Source organism: Brassica rapa, chromosome A07 (assembly GCF_000309985.2).
Source record: "Brassica rapa cultivar Chiifu-401-42 chromosome A07, CAAS_Brap_v3.01, whole genome shotgun sequence".
In the NCBI taxonomy this organism is placed as follows: Eukaryota; Viridiplantae; Streptophyta; class Magnoliopsida; order Brassicales; family Brassicaceae; genus Brassica; species Brassica rapa.
The window spans coordinates 20,364,673-20,384,884 of NC_024801.2; the positions used below are offsets into that span (position 1 = coordinate 20,364,673).

Consider the following 20,212-nt stretch of genomic DNA (forward strand, 5'->3'; position numbering starts at 1 on the left):
TCCTATGTGGACACCCTCTCCATGGCTTATATCCCCCTTTTAGTATAGTATAGATGCTTTTTCATATTTGTCACGAAAATTTATATGTTAAACTTACTTTTACAAAATTCTTAACTTTGTCACGAAAACAAAAATCTATGCTTTTTCATATTTGTCAACGTTCTCACACTTTCTAAGAATATATTAACTTAGCCACTTACTTTTTTTTTTTTTACAAAACAAAGTATCGGAGTCTTGAAAGTTGAATTCATATTATTGTAAATGTACATAAAAGTTTGTGATTATATACTTAGTGGTTCTTTATATGTGTCCAAGAAAGTGTCAATGGCTTAGTGGTAACTGTCCTATATATATATCATACCAACCCGGGTTCGATTCTCACCTTCGCATTGTTTTTTTTATTTTTTACAAAATATAAATGAGATGACATGGCAATTTCGGGTTCTCTGATTGGTTGATTTTTCTATCCTATGTGGACACCCTCTCCATGGCTTATATCCCCCTTTTAGTATAGTATAGATAACACGGCGTAAATTATTTTTACTACCGGGATTCAAAATAAAAGCACAACAAATCAATCCCCTAAGTTTAACCGCTAGTTATACACACCTGTGATAAAAAAAAACAACTTGTACCATCGTATATCATTCACATAAGTGATAACTGATAAGTGTAATTTTCTGTGTAATCTATCTCCCCGATCGATGATATGCTTTCAGTTTTGTATACTTACAAAATCAACAAAACATATTAAATAGCAAAAATAAAAATAATTAATTATGAACTTTACATATTTGATGTTTAAGTTCAAAGCTTGTCCAGCTCGTAATTTATTTTTTGGTATAAGAGCCTCAGATTCTCAATTTTGTATCTTGCTTCTATGGCTTGGTTGTAATAGGTTTCTCTTTGTAAAGTTGGTTTGTCTCATCAATATATATATATATATATATATATATATCTTTGAGGAAAAAGAAATTGATGTTTAAGTTCAAACCAGTAAGAGTCAGTGCCATATCAATGCGCATATGATCTAAGTGGTATCAAAGTTCCTTCCCACGGAACCGACCAGTTCGGTTGCTGGATGCTCAATTATTTTTATAAACAAGTTATAATACTACAATCTTACTCTTTTCTCCAAAAAAAACTACAATCTTACGAATATAATGATGTAGAAAAATCATAAATATTCCCGCCTTAAAGGCCGTAGCTTAGGATCTAGGCAGGTGGGTCTACCGACTCAAAGACCACACAAACTCACATTTGTCTATTTCTCCTCACATTTAATTTTTCATTATTTTATTTATTCATCTTGTAAATAACCCTATAAATACAACCCTATAACGCCATATTATACACAAACCAAAGAAACTGAGGGGAAAAAACAAAGAATAACTTTTAATTTTGTTAAAGAAAAAGAAATACAAATCACACTTTTCTCCTCTCTTCTCACCGATTCAATAGCTTCTCCATGGCTACCGTCGATAACCGCCATTATCCCCGCCTCAACCCCGCCATAAACGGCGTCGTTCGCTCCTTCAAACCTCCTCCCATTCCTTCTCCCCGTCACCAAAACAAGACCGTATCCGTTCCAACCGAAAAGATCGTTGTCAGAGAAACCAAAAACGACGTCGTGGAAGACAGTTATGACTCCAGCGACGACGAGGACGAGAGCCACAACCGTAACGTGTCATACTACAAGGAGATGATACGCAAATCCAACAGCGACGTAGAACCGTCGATCCTGGACTCGCGAGACGAATCCACGGCTGACAACTGGATCCACCGTAACTCCTCTATGGTGCGTCTCACGGGAAAACACCCCTTCAACGCCGAGCCTCCTCTCCCTCGCCTCATGCACCACGGCTTCATCACTCCCGTCCCTCTCCACTACGTCCGCAACCACGGCACCGTCCCAAAGGCCGACTGGTCGGACTGGACCGTTGAGATCACCGGCCTCGTCAAGCGTCCGGCGAAGTTCACCATGGAGCAGCTTATCTCCGAGTTCCCCAGCCGCGAGTTTCCGGTGACTCTCGTATGCGCCGGTAACCGCCGGAAAGAGCAGAACATGGTGAAGCAGACGATAGGTTTCAACTGGGGCTCCGCCGGAGTATCCACCTCCCTATGGAAAGGTGTTCCTCTCAGTGAGATCCTCCGTCGATGCGGGATATACAGTAGGAGAGGCGGCGCGCTCAACGTCTGCTTTGAAGGAGCGGAGGATCTTCCCGGAGGCGGCGGGTCGAAGTACGGAACGAGTATTAAGAAAGAGATGGCGATGGATCCTGCGAGAGACATCATATTAGCGTACATGCAGAACGGCGAGCTTCTCACGCCGGATCACGGGTTTCCGGTTCGGATCATCGTACCCGGTTTCATCGGTGGTCGAATGGTTAAATGGTTGAAACGTATCATCGTCACGCCTCAAGAATCCGACAGTTACTATCATTACAAGGACAATAGAGTTCTACCTTCTCTTGTCGATGCTGAACTGGCAAATGCAGAAGGTAAATAAATTTACCTTTCTTTCCTTTTTACTATAAGAGACATGGTAATAATATTTTGAGAAATCGCAAAGATAACATTAAAACATTTTTTATTTTAAAATAGCACATAAAATAAAAAAATCAAAATAGTAAATCTCAAAAATATTTTTATTTATTTTATATTTGAATTTAGAGTTAGTGAGTATGTTTAGAATTTAGTATTTAGAGAATCCGGTTACAGTAATAATTTAGAGTGATGTATTTATTTTACTAGTTAGTTAATAATATTTTGGAAAATTTTGTATTTTATTTTTGTCATAGTATTTTTTTTTATATTTAATTTTTTTTACTAATTATTTTGATACTAATATTTATTACCTTCTTGTGTTACAGCATGGTGGTACAAGCCGGAATACATAATCAACGAGCTTAATATAAACTCGGTGATAACCACACCCGGTCACCAAGAGATTTTGCCTATTAATGCATTTACCACTCAGAAGCCGTACACGTTAAAAGGCTATGCTTACTCTGGAGGAGGGAAGAAGGTAACGAGGGTGGAGGTGACTCTGGATGGAGGAGACACATGGAGTGTGTGTGACCTTGACCACCAAGAGAAGCCAAACAAGTATGGCAAGTTCTGGTGCTGGTGTTTCTGGTCACTTGACGTCGAGGTTCTTGATCTACTTAGTGCCAAAGACGTAGCGGTTCGAGCCTGGGACGAGTCTTTCAACACCCAGCCTGATAAACTCATCTGGAACCTCATGGTAACTTTTCTTTCTCTCTCTTTTAATTTTTTAAGATATATTATATTTTTTTTTAATGATTTGATTAATTAGAGTTATTAGTTTAATCCCATACTTAGTATAAACAATTCGATTTGTATTTGTCTTCGTCCTACAAAGCTGGAACTACAGTTCTATTGTTGATGATATTTTCTAAACGTGTTACCTACCAATATGGAACCAAGAAAAGTTCTTTAATTGTGTTGTACAGTTCAGCTTAGTGGTTAAGTATTATTATAAATCCATCCCTTCATGCGGGCAATTATATTTGAGAAACACATTTGAAAATATATATAAGACTTTGAAAAGTCTTGGATTAAAGTCCATGCTCTCCAGCTAATTAATCACGAGCAAGACACTGTTTTATACTTTTTAGATGTTTGACTCAAAGCACTAATGACGTTGACTTGTATTTAAACAGGGCATGATGAACAATTGCTGGTTCAGGATCAAAACCAACGTCTGCAAGCCTCACAAAGGAGAGATAGGGATTGTTTTCGAACACCCAACCCGACCCGGAAACCAGTCGGGTGGGTGGATGGCAAAGGAACGTCAGCTTGAGATATCCTCAGAGTCAAACCCTATTCTCAAGAAGTCTGTTTCATCACCTTTCATGAACACTTCCGCAAAGATGTACTCAATGTCCGAAGTTAGAAAACACAACTCAGTTGAGTCTGCATGGATCATTGTCCACGGTCACATCTATGACTGCACACGTTTCTTGAAAGACCACCCTGGAGGCTCAGACTCGATCCTCATCAACGCGGGCACTGATTGCACCGAAGAGTTTGAAGCTATTCATTCAGACAAAGCCAAGAAGCTTCTAGAAGATTACCGTATCGGTGAACTCATCACGACCGGCTACGACTCTTCCCCGAATGTATCAGTCCACGGTGGCTCAAATGCAGTTTCTTTGTTAGCTCCTATCAAAGAGCTAGCTCCTTCAAAGAACATAGCTTTAGTCAACCCACGTGAGAAAGTCCCGGTCACACTCATTGAGAAGACTTCTATCTCTCATGACGTACGTAGGTTCCGGTTCGCATTACCATCAGAAGATCAGCAGCTTGGTCTGCCCGTGGGGAAGCACATCTTTCTCTGCGCCAACATAAACGACAAACTCTGTCTTAGAGCCTATACTCCGACCAGCACGGTTGACGCGGTTGGACATATCGACTTGGTCGTCAAAGTTTACTTCAAAGACGTTCATCCAAGATTCCCTAACGGAGGACTCATGTCACAGCACTTAGACTCGTTGCCCATCGGGTCGGTTTTGAACATCAAAGGTCCATTAGGACACATCGAGTACCAAGGCAAAGGCAACTTCATGGTCAACGGCAAACCTAAGTTTGCCAAGAAACTAGCCATGCTTGCCGGAGGAACAGGCATTACTCCTATCTACCAAGTCATTCAATCAATATTGAGTGATCCAGAGGATGAAACCGAGATGTTTGTGGTTTACGCAAATCGAACCGAGGATGATATTCTTGTGAGAGAAGAGCTAGAAGGGTGGGCTAATAAGCATAAGGACAGGCTTAAGGTTTGGTACGTTGTTGAAATAGCAAAAGAAGGTTGGAACTACAGCACCGGGTTTATTACAGAAGCTGTGCTTAGAGAACATGTCCCTGAAGGTTTAGAAGGCGAATCGCTCGCCCTCGCGTGTGGACCACCGCCTATGATTCAGTTTGCATTGCAGCCCAATCTTGAGAAGATGGGTTACAACGTGAAGGAAGATCTTCTGATCTTCTAATATTTGCATTGGAAATTTGAAATTCAATAAGAAGTATCACTATTGTAAATAAATGGTTCTTGAGTGTTTTTGTTAGAGTTTTTTCTATTCCAAATGTATAATGTAAAAATTGCGTTTATGTGATTTTATATTCCATATTATATCATCTCTAATTACTGCCTATTAGTTGTCTACAGGGTTGTTATAGTTCACATCAAGTGCTATTCATTTAGTCACGCTTGATAATCGTTTGTCGTGTAACGCTTAGTGCCAAATTAGTTACCACTTGCGGTCGTGTTTCGTTCAGTTGTCAGTGAACAGAACAAGAAAGAAAAACATACAAAACACGTTTAGTTCAAACCAGTTACACATTTGTTATTTATCGGCTAAGGGAGACGAATGGTGCGACAGTGTTTGATTCGATACAAAAAGATAGAAAGATCTAAAATAGAGTTTCGATTCGTCCCCACAAGGTGGTTTGTACGCAATTTACATTGATACTCTACAAGAGCTAATAATGGAAGTATTCAAATATTTCCAAAAGAGTCATTCTTGGGTTCACTCCCTAGGGTGAACTTCTAGGTTCACCAACCAATAGGATTTTATTATTTCAAATTCGATATCTTTTAAAAAAGTAAACAAAATATTCTCAAATTATATTATGTTTTTAAAATAAAAAAAAAGTAAAAAAAATAATAGTTACAGAAAAAAGAATTAAAAAAAATATATTTTTAATGTTTTCAACAAAACACTAAACCCTAAATCCTAATCCCTAAATCCTAAATCCTAAATCCTAAACCCTAAACCCTTGGATAAACCCTAAACCCTTGGGTAAACCCTAAACCCTTGGATAAATCCTAAACTCTAAATAAAAAACACTAAAACCCTAAACCCTAAACGCTTGAATGTTTTAGTATATACTATATAGTGATTTTGATTTAGAGTTTAAGATTTATCCTAGAGTTTAGGATTTATCCTAGAGTTTAGGGTTTATCCAAGGGTTTAGGGTTTAGGATTAAAAGTTTAGGGATTAGAATTTAGGGTTTAATGTTATGCTGACGACGTAAAATTTTATTTTTTGTAATTATTACTATTTTTTTTACCTTTTAATTTTAAAAACATAATGTAATTTGACAATATTTTGTTTCCTTTTTTAAAAGATATCGAATATAAAATAAAACAATCTTATTGGTTGGTGAACCTAGAGGTTCACCCTAGGGGGTGGACCTAAGAATAAGTCTTTCCAGAATAGTTAAGACCATCTCCAATGGTACTCTATAATTTTCTCTATATTTCATTCTAAAATAGAGTAACTCTATTATAGAGTTGGATTTGCTCCAATGGTTCACTCTATAATAGAGTTACTCTATAATAGAGTGAAATATAGAGTATTCTTGTTTTTTTTACTCTATATTTGGAGTAAAAAAATAAGATTACTCTATATTTCACTCTATATAGAGTAACTCTATTATAGAGGGAACCATTGGAGCAAATTCAACTCTATAATAGAGTTACTCTATTTTAGTGTAAATTATAGAGGAAAAAATAGAATACCCTTGGAAATGCTCTAAGTACGAAGATAATACATGATCAATGATAACTAAAAGATCATGAATTTCAACTCAGTTATTATCGTAAAAATATCATTGTACTTGCAAAATTTTCTTGGTATCCGAAATTTAAAATGTTCTTAAGTTAATACACAATTTTAAATATATCATTAAAATATCAATTAAGAATTATTCAATTAATTATAAAATAGACTATGAATATTATTGGCCCCAATTTTTTTAATAAAGTTAAAAATTACCAAGAACACATCATACCTATTGAAACGTCATAGAATATATATCACGGTGTCTAATCATTCAACAATGTATTATGCATCTTAAAAGTTTTTGTGACAACCCGCCCCGTGGGAACTACCTGTCCCGTGGACCCCAGGCTCACAGCGCTGCAGCGCACCGACCCCAACCCCTCTATTATGAGTTCTCACTAACTCCATAATTAGGTTGTTGGTGGGCCTCGAACCCAGGACCTCACCCTTTAACAGCATTCCCACAGGACAAGCTGTCACCAATTGATCTGCAGATCAATTGGTGACAGCTTGTCCTGTGGGAATGCTGTTAAAGGGTGAGGTCCTGGGTTCGAGGCCCACCAACAACCTAATTATGGAGTTAGTGAGAACTCATAATAGAGGGGTTGGGGTCGGTGCGCTGCAGCGCTGTGAGCCTGGGGTCCACGGGACAGGTAGTTCCCATGGGGCGGGTTGTCACAAAAAAAGTCGACTTTTTTTGTGACAACCCATCCTCTCACTAGGAACCTAGGTTCACAGCGCTGCAGCGCACCGACCCCAACCCCTCCATTATGAGTCCTCTCTGACTCCATAATTAGGTTGTTGGTGAGACTCGAACCCAGGTCCTCACCCTTTAACAACACTCCTCCAGGATGAGTTGTCACCAATTGATATGCAGGTCAATTGGTGACAACTCATCCTGGAGGAGTGTTGTTAAAGGGTGAGGACCTGGGTTCGAGTCTCACCAACAACCTAATTATGGAGTCAGAGAGGACTCATAATGGAGGGGTTGGGGTCGGTGCGCTGCAGCGCTGTGAACCTAGGTTCCTAGTGAGAGGATGGGTTGTCACATAAAAAGTCGACTTTTTTTGTGACAACCCGCCCCGTGGGACTACCCGCCCATGGGCCCCAGGCTCACAGCGCTGCAGCGCACCGACCCCAACCCCTCTATTATGAGTTCTCTCTAACTCCATAATTAAGTTGTTGGTGAGCCTCGAACCCAGGACCTCACCCTTTAACAGCATTCCCACAGGACAAGCTGTCACCAATTGATCTGCATATCAATTGGTGACAGCTTGTCCTGTGGGAATGCTGTTAAAGGGTGAGGTCCTGGGTTCGAGGCTCACCAACAACCTAATTATGGAGTTAGAGAGAACTCATAATAGAGGGGTTGGGGTCGGTGCGCTGCAGCGCTGTGAGCCTGGGGCCCATGGGCGGGTAGTCCCACGGGGCGGGTTGTCACAGTTTTAATGGAGAATAAAAAGCAATACGTTGCGTTTGAGTTTGATTATCTTTACTTATTATTGTTACATTATATTGTTAACACATCCATCTCTCGCTACTTATGTACGTGCTTCTCTAGCTAAATTCGAAGGCCGACAAGAAAAGAAGAAGTTAAATTCTAAAGTTATCTCAAGTTAAAAGTCTTCCCATTTATTCTATATAGACTTCGTCAAAGGCGTAGGGCCATGCATGTGGCACGTAGTTACCTTTTAGACCATTAAAAACTACTCCTAAATAAAGAAAAATAAAATTAAATGAAAAGAAAGGAAAAAACAAAGAAGGTAGGCAAAAGAAAACGTATAGCCGCGACCCCGTAACAAAGGGACGTCCCGACCACTGCGGAGATGGCGAGACGTTATTTCGTGCTCACAAGGGTCAAGTGCGAACGCTCTCTCTATTGATAATATATAAAACCCCCGGCCCATCTTGTGGTTTGTCTTTATTCGTGATATAATTAAGTTGTACTTAGTTCTAAATTATATATGTCATGTGTCTCTCTACTTACCTCGGTCCCTTGTGATAATGACGTCTGAAATTTGAAGAGCTATTTGTTCGTCCTCCAAGTAACTATTTCCTTAAACATTGATCAGTGCTTTTTTGTCGACATTAAACAAATGATCAGTGCAAAATTTTTAAAGTGGTAGTCATGCATAAATATGCTTTGCACCTACAGAAAATTATTAATATTGTTTCTATACTTTTTCTTTTCGGTTATCAAATGGTTGTTGTAAGAAATTTTTTTTTATCACAAGTTGGATCGAGAAGGCCGATCCAGAACCAACTCTACAATGGTTAAAAACGCGATTATTGTAGTTGAATTCTAATGGAAAAACCACAAAATAGACATTTAACTAAAGACATTTCAAAAAAAACATTTCTTCTTGTATGAAATAATTTTGAAGATAAGCAATTACTCTTTAATCAAATCAGACTCATTATAACAGAGCTATATATATAGTCCTTTTAATCTACAACTTTTTCATTGTGTAATCTTTTTCCTCCAATAAAGAAAAATCCAACTAAATTTAGAAAAAAATGTAATATTTCACGAGTCTCATTCATGAGCCATGACCACCGTTTTTTCGTTGATATCGTCATCTTATCCGTCATCCTTTTCCTCGTTACCACGAGAAAATAATATCGACGTTATAACATTACATTAAAGTCATCACTTGTCTTGTATATATTTTCTTTGTCATCCACAGAGATGTTGTTTGATTTGAAGTGAGGCCACAATCTTTTTCCATGGCTTGCTGCTAGTTTCGCACAAGTGTCCATTCTCTAACATCTACGTCTTGCTGAGACCACCTCCTTCTATGGCTATGTACCAGACCCATAACGTCAATAATCCACATTTTCCATGAAATAAAGAATCAAATTATAAACAAATTTTATCTCTTAAATAAAATAAGATTATTTCTTATCATACCCATGCAACCACCAAATAAATAAATAAAATTAAACTGTTACACTCGTTAAGGCTTTTGTCTTTCCCCTTTTTCAGGAACATTTGCGATAAAAATAACATCTATGGAACCGGTTGAGCTCAATGATTTTGAGTCTAAATTTTGTCGTTTTATGATATCATTAAGTACATATTTCCATTACTTTATTACCATTAAAATAAGAAGATTAAGTTCATCAAAGACGTCCCTTATAGCTATTAAGAGTCAGACGAAAGGATGACCAGGGTCATTAAGGCGTCTTATATCCCAATTACTCCACTAATTGCCAATTAGTCCGATTAATTTGTTTATTACAATCGCTTACAATATTGTACTAACGCTATTATTGTACTGATTAAGTAGCTCTCAGCCAACAGGCAACTGAAGGAATATTGGGATTATTTAAAGATTTATGGGATTCCAAGAGCATTGGGAGTGGCTCCAACTACATTGGGATATATATTAAGTTATTAACTAGATCTCTATTGCCGCAGTCGTTGGAGTTATTTCATCTTCCAAGTGGGATAATCTAATATAATTATCGACATATTTCTTAATCCTACTAGTGGGGAAAAATCCTAGTAAAAATAGTTTATTGTACGGAAATCTAATCTGGCATTTTAATAAGTATTTCAATACAGGTTTGACTTTAATATTAAAATTGTAGACAATTAGTCATACTAATTACTTGAGAAAATAAATATTTTTACACTATTTGTAAAAATAAATTATATGTTTTGCCAGTTGCCAATAAAACATATAATAGTATTGACATGTCTAAGAAAATTTGGGCACGACGCTCTTCTTTTTCGCATATTTTGTTTTTCGGTCACAATCGCTCAGAATAACTATAGTCTATAGGACTAATCCTATTAAAAGTTAAAACCTAGCTAAGTCTATTAGTTGTCCAAATTGTACTTTTGTCATCTAATATATACGTCTGACCTAAGAGTTGATTCTAGGGGCAGTTAGGCTACATGTACATAGCCAAAAAAGAATTAACTATATAATCATAACAATTTGTATGCTACGATATTTTGTATAATTTTATGAAATATTCCAACAATACCCTTATCCGCGCGTGAAAGGTTGAAAGTCGTTTTTTTAATCTGGAAACTGGAAAGTGAAAAGAACGATTATTCGCGAGAAAGGAAAAAGGGTTGACTCGACGAGTAACGGTTGTTCAAAGCGACATCAATTGGCTCTTCAAAGTTAGGGTTACATAAGACCTTCTATTTTCAAGACGGCTCGAGCGAATGCAGAGCACAAGCCAACCAATCAAAGTAATTCCATGATGATTTATAGCATAAGGGACACATTATAAGTTTAAAAGTTACGAAACTCTATGTTTTGGACTATTAAATCTCAGTAAGTCCAGTATGATTGAGAATTATGGGGTCAAGCAACAATTTCATTGACAATAAGGTAAATATGTGAATCAATCTCTTTAAGAAGATGAAAAATAATGCGATGTATTGAATTGGGGAAGATAAACAGTATCTTATGTCATATGTTCCATACTATTTTTAAATTAGAGTATAGTATACATTTCTCTTTCTCTTCTTTTGCAATTTGTTTATCCTGCTCTGCTTCCTGATTCTTCTTGGTTTACTACTTGATCAGTTACATTGTTTTGTCGTCCAACACCGTCGCCACTCATCATCTCCTCTTCGTCTCTTCTTCTATTCTATTTTATAATCACAGTACATTGTTTGTTGTACCATTGTTATGGTTCCCTTAATTGTAACTTTTATCCGCTAACCATGTTTGTTTAAAAACTTGCGGTGTGTGTCTTAACATTCCAAGATAGGTATATGTACAAATTTATTTATGTTTGTGTTTCTTTTATCTTTTACATATTCTATCTCTCACTTCAATATATTGAGGGGTTGCGTGCTGATTGTTATACCACAATCATTAACTTCTCCACTTATTATCCATATATCTTTGATCAATTGCAGAACCTACATAACTTTGGAACGGGGAAAGAAATGTATATTCGGTTTTTTCAATTTTGGTACATACTACACTTCATATAGTATAGTCTAGATCCTTTGTATTCCCACAAACCACATTCAGACATATATGTTGCGTTGCCTCCCTCCCCACAAAGTATCTTCTTAGCCTCCACATGTAACTCATGCTTCATATATGCCCATTTATACCGCGTCTGAATGGACAGTAAATCTTCGTAATTGTAGACATTGACGCTAACTTTCATAAAATACGCAAGAATTTGGCAAGTTAAAAGAGATTAGGATGGCCAAATCATAAACAAGGTGGCCATACTATATTACAGATAGTATAGTATAGCGGTCGCATCCGATATAAAAGTGACAGACTGTTCAATGTACAGGTTTGGTATAATCCAATTAAGCACATAGTTTTTTTTTCTTTTGTCTGCTTTCACACGCACAGGCGCCTATGAGGTTCTTTTTGGAAATTTTAGACCAAACCTGTATTTTCTGTGGGTATTTACTGTAGCATGACTATATTCTTCATTTTGTTGGTCCTTATGAATATCCGGCAAATTCTCCCTTGATTTTATCACAAAACATTATTATTCAGGGTTTTTTATAGCAGAAATTTTAGGGAAATATAAAAAATTATTTCTTAATTTTTAACTAAAAAATAAGAAACTGTTTCTTGTCAATTTTTCTTTTTTGACTTTCATTACCGTTTTAAACTAAAACGCTTCTTTAAATTATTCTTACATTATTATTATCAGACGCTCTTCGATTCGACGTGAATATGAAAATATCTCTTGCAATGACAGAGTGAGAAAGGAAATGTAATAGAGACCACAAATATATAAATATATTGCGTGATTAAATAACTCGTCCGAGTCACTATCGTATCCTTTTGGCAACCTTTTCAAGTTTCCTTCGTGAAAATGACTACACTTTTAAGTTACAAAAAAAAAAAAAATGACTACACTTTTGAAGTTTACATGCGACTGTTGTATGCAAATAATACTCGCAAAAAGCAACCTTAATCAAAATCTGTATATGGTTGTAAAATAAACAAGTACATATCTAAAGGTTGAATTTTCACTAGAGCTAACTTTCTTAACTTTTATTTGAAAATCTGGCAGTTTATTGCGAAATAAATAACTGTTTATCAGGTGATAAAATTCGTTTCTGATTTAAAGATAAAAAGACCCAACATTGAAGTGAGCGGCCAAGAAAAAAACTAGAAGCTAGCTCAATTTTCATTAGATTTTGCTTCCTCAGTAATCCTACAAAACTTATTACTAAGTTGAGTATCTGGGGTTACTTTACCTCCATAAGTGATCTTCTTGTTACATTTGTATCTTTTGAATCAATTTCACTGAATATTATATTGAACATCTTTTCCAATTTTACCTTAAATATCTCAGTGCACTTTTAATATATTAAATCTTCAAAGCTGACGTAGTATACGATCAAACACGTTACATGTAAATAATTCATAAACGGACGAATATTTTGCAGGTAGCGAACTACTTTACTATAATCCGTACGTTCTCTTGTTATTATTTAATAAAACTTATCTTTCATAAGCAAGCGATAAGTTAACATAAACTTGGTTTGCATTATATTGATTTTGTTGAAGTGCTAAAGTCATTAACGTTTCCGAAAACTTCAATCTACTAGTAATGAACATTATTGGGTTCCTACATAACCTCTGAAACAGATAATCTGATAGTGTTGCACTTGCAGATCTAAAAACAAGAGTGGATCAAACCTATCTACTATTGCAAGAGTAGATCAAAAATATCTAACGGTTTTAAAATATATTTGAATGGTGAAAATGAAAAAAAAACGTCAATACTCTACAAATTTAAAATAAGTTATATTATATTTATATTATTACTTATTTATCATAATTAAAATTAGCTATTTTAATAAATAATTTACAAATTCAATAAATATAATATTTTATTTAAATATAATAGAAAATTAATTTAAACATATATTCGCTATTTTGAACATATATATATATTTAGATGATTAAAAATAATCATAATTTTTTGGTGAAGTAGTATTCTATTACCAACATAAATATAATAAATTTTAATAAATATTTTATATATAACAAATATTTTACTTTAAGTATATATAATTGATGATGAATTTAAAAAAAAATTAGAACAATGATAAACTTATAAATAAATAGATTTAAAGTACATATTAGTAGAATGATGAATTAAAAGTTTATTTTAATTGTAATGAATGATACTTTATTTTATAATTTTACATTATTTAAAACTGAAATGATATATTACATATTTTCAAAGAGAGAACCACTTGCACAACTCTAAATATGAAAAGTGTCCAATGTTACTAGTGTTTCTTGATTTTTCTTTACAAAATGAACCACTTTGTACAACTATTTGAATTATTCGGAGATCAAATTTTCTTTAGTGGAACTCACATTTTTGTTACTTATTTTAATGACAAATTTTAGGTGGATATTCCACATTGGAAAACTACTTTTGTTCCATCTCCCATCCAAACTAAATTTACAATAATATATTCAAAATTTATAATGATTGGATTTAAAGTCTTTACGGCTGACTACCGAGGTGCAATACTAAAAGTCTAAAACCATATTGCTTTGTTCTTGATTTAACTTACATGTTGTATTATTACTTGTATACTATACACTCCAGTCGAAAGAGCCTACAGTAAGTTGGCTATTCGACCATTTGACTACAAAGATCTTAACGATGCAACAAGTTACTTTTCACCAAGGTATTTCTAGTTCGAATTCCGATAGAAAAATGTTTTTGGTATTAACACAAGCTAATTCTGGACCCAAAAACATTAGGACCCAAGCCAAAACTCCAAAAATCATTTCTCAAATCACATTCATAAGGAAAAAAGTTGAAATAGCATTTAGAAAATTTAAGTCCACCTAAAACTAACTTTAGTAAAATTGTATAATATTAATGCATGTGCCGTAGCATGTTGGGCTGCAAGGTCTCTCTCAATAAATTGAAGCCAACTCTATATTTCATTTTAAAACCAAGTCTCACGAAATAATTAAAGTCCAATAAGCGAAATATGAGCCCCAGACGCAAGAAAGAGAGGAGAGATGTGTCTATGTTTGGTTGAAAACCCCGCCAGCGATTGGATACTGAATTTTAGAATTTATAATGGAGTTGGTTTCATTTTTATTCAAATGAAAAAAAGAAGAAAGCTCTTTGAAAGTAAAACCCTTAAGCCAGTAGTCTAAGACTGTTGGGATGAAATTGATCAAATAAGCAAACATGGTTTGCTGAGGTTTATGGTCTTTCTGTAGTTTCAATTGCAGAGGAAGTAGCGAACTTCCAAGTAAGCTCGAAGTTGTTCTTGTTCTGTAATACTCTCTAGCTTCCCTAGTCTCTTGTTTGATTTGTTATCCTCAGAAAATGGATCAAGATTTAAGTTTTAACCCAATTCCAAACTAACTTTCATGACTAGTTTTCTATCCTAATGTAAACTATTTCTATAAAGTCTACTGAAGAAATTTTATGAACCTATGATGATACAAAAACATATGAAATGAGATATATGACACACGAATCATGGGGGGAACAAATATAACGACCAAATCGAATTAGAATCACAAGAAATGAGACCAAACGATTTTGAGATTGATATATCATTCAGGGAGATAGACTAATCGATACATATTAGACCCGATCACATTTATGTACCACTAATCATCTCTCCAATCCATTTATTTGTTCGTTTAAGGATCGGTTCTGACTGGTGTGGTTCAAGGAGTTTGTGGATACGGTTGGTTGCGCTTATAACACAGTGTTATTTAGTTTACATATATGTATTGGAAATGTTTACAAACTTGATAAGAATACTTTGAGTGACCATAGATGTAATTAGCACATACATTGACTTCATCAACATATTAAACCAAAAATAAAAATTGCAATCTCGAAAATTGTAATCTAATGATGTGTCTTAGTAAACCTCGTTTGCTAATCTAATGAATAAAAAGGGAAAAAGACATCGTATGGTAATGGATTGACCTGTTTGCTAAAGAGAGAACTCAAAAGGTTACATCTGCTGAAACAAGAAAAAGAGAAGCAACCAAAATGATACATTCCATTACAAGAAATCAAGCAGGGACACCAATAACAAATAGAAAGTCTTCTCTCTAAAGCTATCAAGGTAACATAACAATTTACATGATCCAATAAAAACCGTGATTAAAAACTACTGCTCACTTCTATTCTCCACCAAGAACTCGTAGCCGATCCTTGAGCTGAGCACAAAGTTCCGAAACCCTGACATCACTACCAAAACATTCAGCTATGTGACTAAGCAGTTGAATGCTGCTGCTTCCGACTCGAGGCTCAGGTGGGATAGGAGGGGCAAGGAAAGGATGTTGGAGAAGCTCAGGGATTCTCCATCTTTGGTTACGGTCCCAAGCTAGACATTTCTTCATTAGGTCAACAAGCCAAGGGTTCGAGAGCTGATTGTAAGTAATCTCATGGTTTGGATCGGTTATGACTTTGAACTTTGCCCAGAAGGTCTTGTAATCTGCAAAAGGCGTTCTTCCGTATACCATTTGGTATAGTATGCAACCAAGCGACCATATATCTGATGGCCTTCCACATTTTATTGTGTTCCCATTCTCATCGCTCTCGTTGCACATGAACGCTTCTGGTGACATGTAACTCAATGTCCCCACCTGTCACATTAAGAGGATGTTGATGATGATGAAACTAGTAGAAACATGTGGATGATTTTTACCTGTGAATCTCGTTGGATGTTTGTAGTGTCGCTGTTAATGGCCTTAGCGATACCAAAGTCGATAAGCTTCAAGAAGCCTCTGACAAGAAGGAAGTTTGCCGGTTTCAAATCAGAGTGGACAATGCGTTCCTCGTGTATGGTGTTCACAGCTTGAAGTATTTGCTGCAATTTTTTTCAGTTTAATACAATAATTTGTGCGTGCTTCCTGTAGTATAAAAAAAGAAACAAAGTTGATGAGTTGTGTAAGAACCTGCCAGTAGAACCGAAGCCAGTTTTCATCAATAGTCCGGTCTGATCCTTCGATTTCCTTCCATTTTTGAGACAGCATGTGAGCTAGATCGATTTCTCCGTACTCTAGTACCATATATATAAACCCATCATCCTTAACTCTTGCATCTTTGTTACTCATCGTGCCATTCAATACCTCCTGGAGTAAAGCCTTATCTGTAACCTAATTGCAAAAAGAGAGTTGGTGGAGGAAAGTGTTCAATCATGCAACTTTGAAACTAAAGAGAATGATATACCTCGTAGTCTATAAGCTGAATGATGTTGGTTTTCCCTTTCAGCTTCTTTAAATATCCAATTTCTTGGCAAAACCCATATGCTGTAGCGTAGTCACGACCCTTGAGCTTGATTTTCTTGAGAGCATATATGGTACAGTCTGATGAAATAACCTTGTGGACCTCACTGCTTCCTCCACTCCCTATCTTGCCAAGCCTCTGATAGAGTTTGCCATTGACTTTAAAGAACAAGTCTGGATCATAGTTTCGTTTACGAGGCGCTGATGTCCCTTTGCTACTTGCAACCTTTTCTAGCTTATCTGCTTTTTGCGGCTGTGAGCTAACACTGGTGAGCATGTCATCGGGTACACGAGCAGTAGCATCACTCCCACGACTTAAAGTTGGAGGTTCAACTACTGTAGTGCACTGTTGTTGCTTAGACATGTTTGTCTCTTTGACTCTTACTTCTTGATCAGTAGCCGAGGATGGCATCTCAGGTAAAGGGACATCTTTACTGGCATGCAGAATGTCGCTGTCCTTGAAAGAAGGACGAGAAGGAGCCAAGTTCCCTTGACTTGGAATTGGAACAGCACTAGGGTAACGAGAGACTTGGGTTGTGGCATTTAGCATAGGAGCTGAAGAGGAATGAATGGACGTGGTAGTGGCACATGATGACCCCATGACAGAACACTGAGATGCAGGTTGATTCAAGAAGTTGCGAAATTCTCCAAGCTTTGCCAAGGAAGATGAAACCTTGTATTCAGATTTCAAACTGATCTCAGAATCAACAGATTGGAGATTCTGATGTTTTGATGCTGCAGCCTGATTTGTTGCATCCCATTCCATATCTGCCAGGTTAAAAGTGAGGTTAATATAAGATTCTTAGCTCAACAACCAAAACAGTAAACATGAGCCAAAGAGAGAATAATTGACAAGTTTCCAACTCTCAGGTACTACATGCATTACCATTAGATGTGAGGGTGCTGCTGCTAACAAGAGACTGGACCTTTGTGCTGACACTTTCATTCCTAGATCCTATATCCAGGTTGCCTTTTAAGGGCTTCGGCAAATCCATCTGCCTATCTTGTTGGTTGAAACTCCCACCAAGCATATTATCAACAGTTCCTGAAACTGAACATGTTGTGATAGACGCATTCTCGGTGGATTCTCCAGCAGCAGCAGAAGAAGAAGAGGGTAAGTTTCTTGAATCATGTGTCAATAATGTATTGGCAGCGAGACTCTGACTGAGGGAAACAACATCCTGAGGTCTCTGCCCATCAGCTGTAGAGCTCCTAGAAGGTTGTCGTTGGGCAGCAACACTTCGTCGAGGACCTATAGTGGTTGTCTGCATCTTATCTACGAACAAATAGGGGAAGATCAGTTGGCAAATGAAGGATGTTTAGAGTACCCAATGAACAAACAGCTAACATAACAACAATTGGCATCCTCAAAATCCCTAAATTGAATAATTTCAACCCTAAAAATCAGTTCAAATCAAAGTTTCTGACATCGAGAGAGAGAGAGAGAGAGAGTAGTACTGAGGGGACGGTGGCGCTTGAAAGCGGCTTGGAGATGGCGTATTAGCTCAGGAGAGGAGGAAGAAGAAGAGGTTTCGTGGTTTAAGATGGGTCGAGCTAGACTCTTCGGAGGTTTATCCCGTGGAAGATTAGCCTCCTCCTCCTTTTCCATCTCTGGATCTCAACTGCATCTCCGTTTTGCTATACAACGTTTTTGCTTTCTTCTGAGCCCAAAACCACTAAGCAGCAGCAGTTGATTTCAAGCTTCAATTTTTCCCCATGGCCGCCGAAGAAGAAGCTCTCTCTCTCTCTCTCTTCAGACTACACGAGTGGAGGAATCCAAGAGAATGTGTTTGAGATTCGAACCCCTTATTGCCGCTTCTACTTTTTCTCTCCTCCAGTTTAAAATTCCACTACCATTCGAGGGCCTTTATTGGGCCAGCAGCAATATTAACTATATTTATAAGCCCAATAAGGATCCAATAAATCTCTTCACTGAAGCAGACGAGAACAAACAATCGAGACTCTAATGCACGTTGAAGTTTACATTCATAGAGACGGGTACTATAGTTCACATACATGGATATGTATCTAAACTTGGATCAAATTGCCGTAATCACTAAACTTGATGTAAACATCACATGTGTATTTTATTCAAAGAGAAAACAAAAAGAGTTGTAACATTAACCATTTCAATAAGTTCGGTTTTTTTTTATTTCTTTTTTTTAAGGTAGGTCACTTAGTTTCTCACTCATTGCTTAAAGCATTCATGGGGATCAATTAACAAAACGCAGCTCCAACTCTATCACGCGGGATGAGTCTCAGTTCAGATCCATGCTTCAAGAACACGTTTCCTGACATCAAACACTAACACATTAACTTTCACGAAATATATATATATATGATGAAAAGTCATATACCCGACTATGAATAAATAATCAAACGGTTCTAATCCTAGTTTCTTACAGATATTAATAAGCTTACAAGCTACTAAAGAATACACAACAAGTCAGAGATAGATAGGGAACCAAACAATTTAAAATATCTAGGAATTATGAAATTACCTGCGCTCTGTTGAGGATTGATCCCGATCCCATCTGCACAACATGAGAGAAATCTTTTAAGTATTGTGGATAGAATCAGCAGAAATGAATCAATGGGTGACTGACACTAAACCAAATTGAGTGCTAAAGTCTATTCAAACTAAATCTCCAGCACTTGAAAAGCTTTGATAAAGCTCAGAGGAAAGAGTATGCATGCATGATAATGTCTAAAGAGAATTCTTGTGACTGCACGAAACATAAGTGAAGAAAATATCTGAAACTATAAGCTCATCGTTTGATCTAAGGAGCACAATTTAGCTGAAGATTTTTCAAAAATTAACATGAATTTTATCAATTCAAATTCACAAGAATGCTCATATTCAGATTAAATTCGATTAAAGCTACAGAATCATCACAAAGTACCATTGGTGATGATGGCGCTGGTTTGAGGAGGAACCTTGAACTCCTCTGCTGCGAATTTCAGAACCGCCGTGAACGGTGCTCCCTCCGGCACGCTGAATCTGAGATTAATCACCATTCACAAGCAGATCAATCACAATGGAAGGCAATCGAAAGAAGTTACGCGATTCGAACTTACACTTTGAAAGGAAGCTTAGGGTCCGAGGTCAGGGTGACCTTGAAGGATACTTTCCCACCAGTTGCCATCTTTCCGGCGAAGGGTGCGAGGAGATGGAGATCAGGCTTGCACGGTGAAAAATTTGGAAATGGTGCTTCGCGTTTCAACGACGCGTACTTGCACAAAGAGGGAGGGTTTCAACTTTAACTTGGGCTTCTTTTGGGCCCATTTTAGGCCTGTCTAATTTATTAATAGCTTCCAGATTATTTACATTTTAAGCTCAGTATTTATCTTTTTCTCTTAGAATGTAACTTGCGGTT

At 36.7% G+C, this 20,212-nt stretch overlaps 3 protein-coding genes and 1 long non-coding RNA gene across 4 annotated transcripts; 2 read left to right on the forward strand and 2 right to left on the reverse strand.

Annotated features, from left to right (window-relative positions):
- Positions 1 to 1,341: 1,341 nt before the first annotated feature.
- On the forward strand, positions 1,342 to 5,164 carry LOC103830551 (nitrate reductase [NADH], clone PBNBR1412). Its single transcript, XM_009106356.3, has 3 exons — positions 1,342 to 2,501; positions 2,874 to 3,247; positions 3,687 to 5,164. The coding sequence occupies exons 1-3, from the start codon at positions 1,469 to 1,471 to the stop codon at positions 5,010 to 5,012; spliced, it is 2,733 nt and encodes a 910-aa protein (XP_009104604.1). The 5' UTR covers positions 1,342 to 1,468; the 3' UTR covers positions 5,013 to 5,164.
- Positions 5,165 to 10,326: 5,162 nt separating this feature from the next.
- On the forward strand, positions 10,327 to 14,686 carry LOC103830552. The gene is made up of 2 exons (XR_625744.2): positions 10,327 to 10,798; positions 10,885 to 14,686. It is a non-coding gene; the product is annotated as an uncharacterized LOC103830552 (long non-coding RNA).
- Positions 14,687 to 15,511: 825 nt separating this feature from the next.
- Positions 15,512 to 18,686, reverse strand: LOC103830554 (serine/threonine-protein kinase MPS1). Its single transcript, XM_009106359.3, has 6 exons — positions 18,294 to 18,686; positions 17,722 to 18,111; positions 16,780 to 17,603; positions 16,506 to 16,706; positions 16,256 to 16,417; positions 15,512 to 16,193 (listed from the first exon to the last, which is right to left on the reverse strand). Exons 1-6 carry the CDS (start codon positions 18,442 to 18,444, stop codon positions 15,729 to 15,731), a joined length of 2,193 nt encoding a protein of 730 aa, XP_009104607.1. The 5' UTR covers positions 18,445 to 18,686; the 3' UTR covers positions 15,512 to 15,728.
- Positions 18,687 to 18,804: 118 nt separating this feature from the next.
- Positions 18,805 to 20,133, reverse strand: LOC103830553 (ubiquitin-fold modifier 1). Its single transcript, XM_009106358.2, has 4 exons — positions 19,914 to 20,133; positions 19,739 to 19,836; positions 19,337 to 19,369; positions 18,805 to 19,126 (listed from the first exon to the last, which is right to left on the reverse strand). Exons 1-4 carry the CDS (start codon positions 19,979 to 19,981, stop codon positions 19,053 to 19,055), a joined length of 273 nt encoding a protein of 90 aa, XP_009104606.1. The 5' UTR covers positions 19,982 to 20,133; the 3' UTR covers positions 18,805 to 19,052.
- Positions 20,134 to 20,212: the final 79 nt, after the last annotated feature.

Excerpts from the sequence above, each read along its gene's own strand:
- LOC103830553 (XM_009106358.2), bottom strand. The coding sequence starts at position 19,981 with ATGGCAACTGGTGGGAAAGTATCCTTCAAGGTCACCCTGACCTCGGAC. Across the intron at positions 19,837-19,913 it reads CCTAAGCTTCCTTTCAAAGT|ATTCAGCGTGCCGGAGGGAG; the intron begins GTAAGTTCGAAT and ends GATTAATCTCAG. Across the intron at positions 19,370-19,738 it reads CAGCGCCATCATCACCAATG|ATGGGATCGGGATCAATCCT; the intron begins GTACTTTGTGAT and ends CATGTTGTGCAG.
- LOC103830554 (XM_009106359.3), bottom strand. The coding sequence starts at position 18,444 with ATGGAAAAGGAGGAGGAGGCTAATCTTCCACGGGATAAACCTCCGAAG. Across the intron at positions 16,707-16,779 it reads TTCAGCTTATAGACTACGAG|GTTACAGATAAGGCTTTACT; the intron begins GTATATCATTCT and ends TTTTGCAATTAG. Across the intron at positions 16,418-16,505 it reads GGCTTCGGTTCTACTGGCAG|CAAATACTTCAAGCTGTGAA; the intron begins GTTCTTACACAA and ends AAAAAATTGCAG.
- LOC103830551 (XM_009106356.3), top strand. The coding sequence starts at position 1,469 with ATGGCTACCGTCGATAACCGCCATTATCCCCGCCTCAACCCCGCCATA. Across the intron at positions 2,502-2,873 it reads TGAACTGGCAAATGCAGAAG|CATGGTGGTACAAGCCGGAA; the intron begins GTAAATAAATTT and ends CTTGTGTTACAG. Across the intron at positions 3,248-3,686 it reads AACTCATCTGGAACCTCATG|GGCATGATGAACAATTGCTG; the intron begins GTAACTTTTCTT and ends GTATTTAAACAG.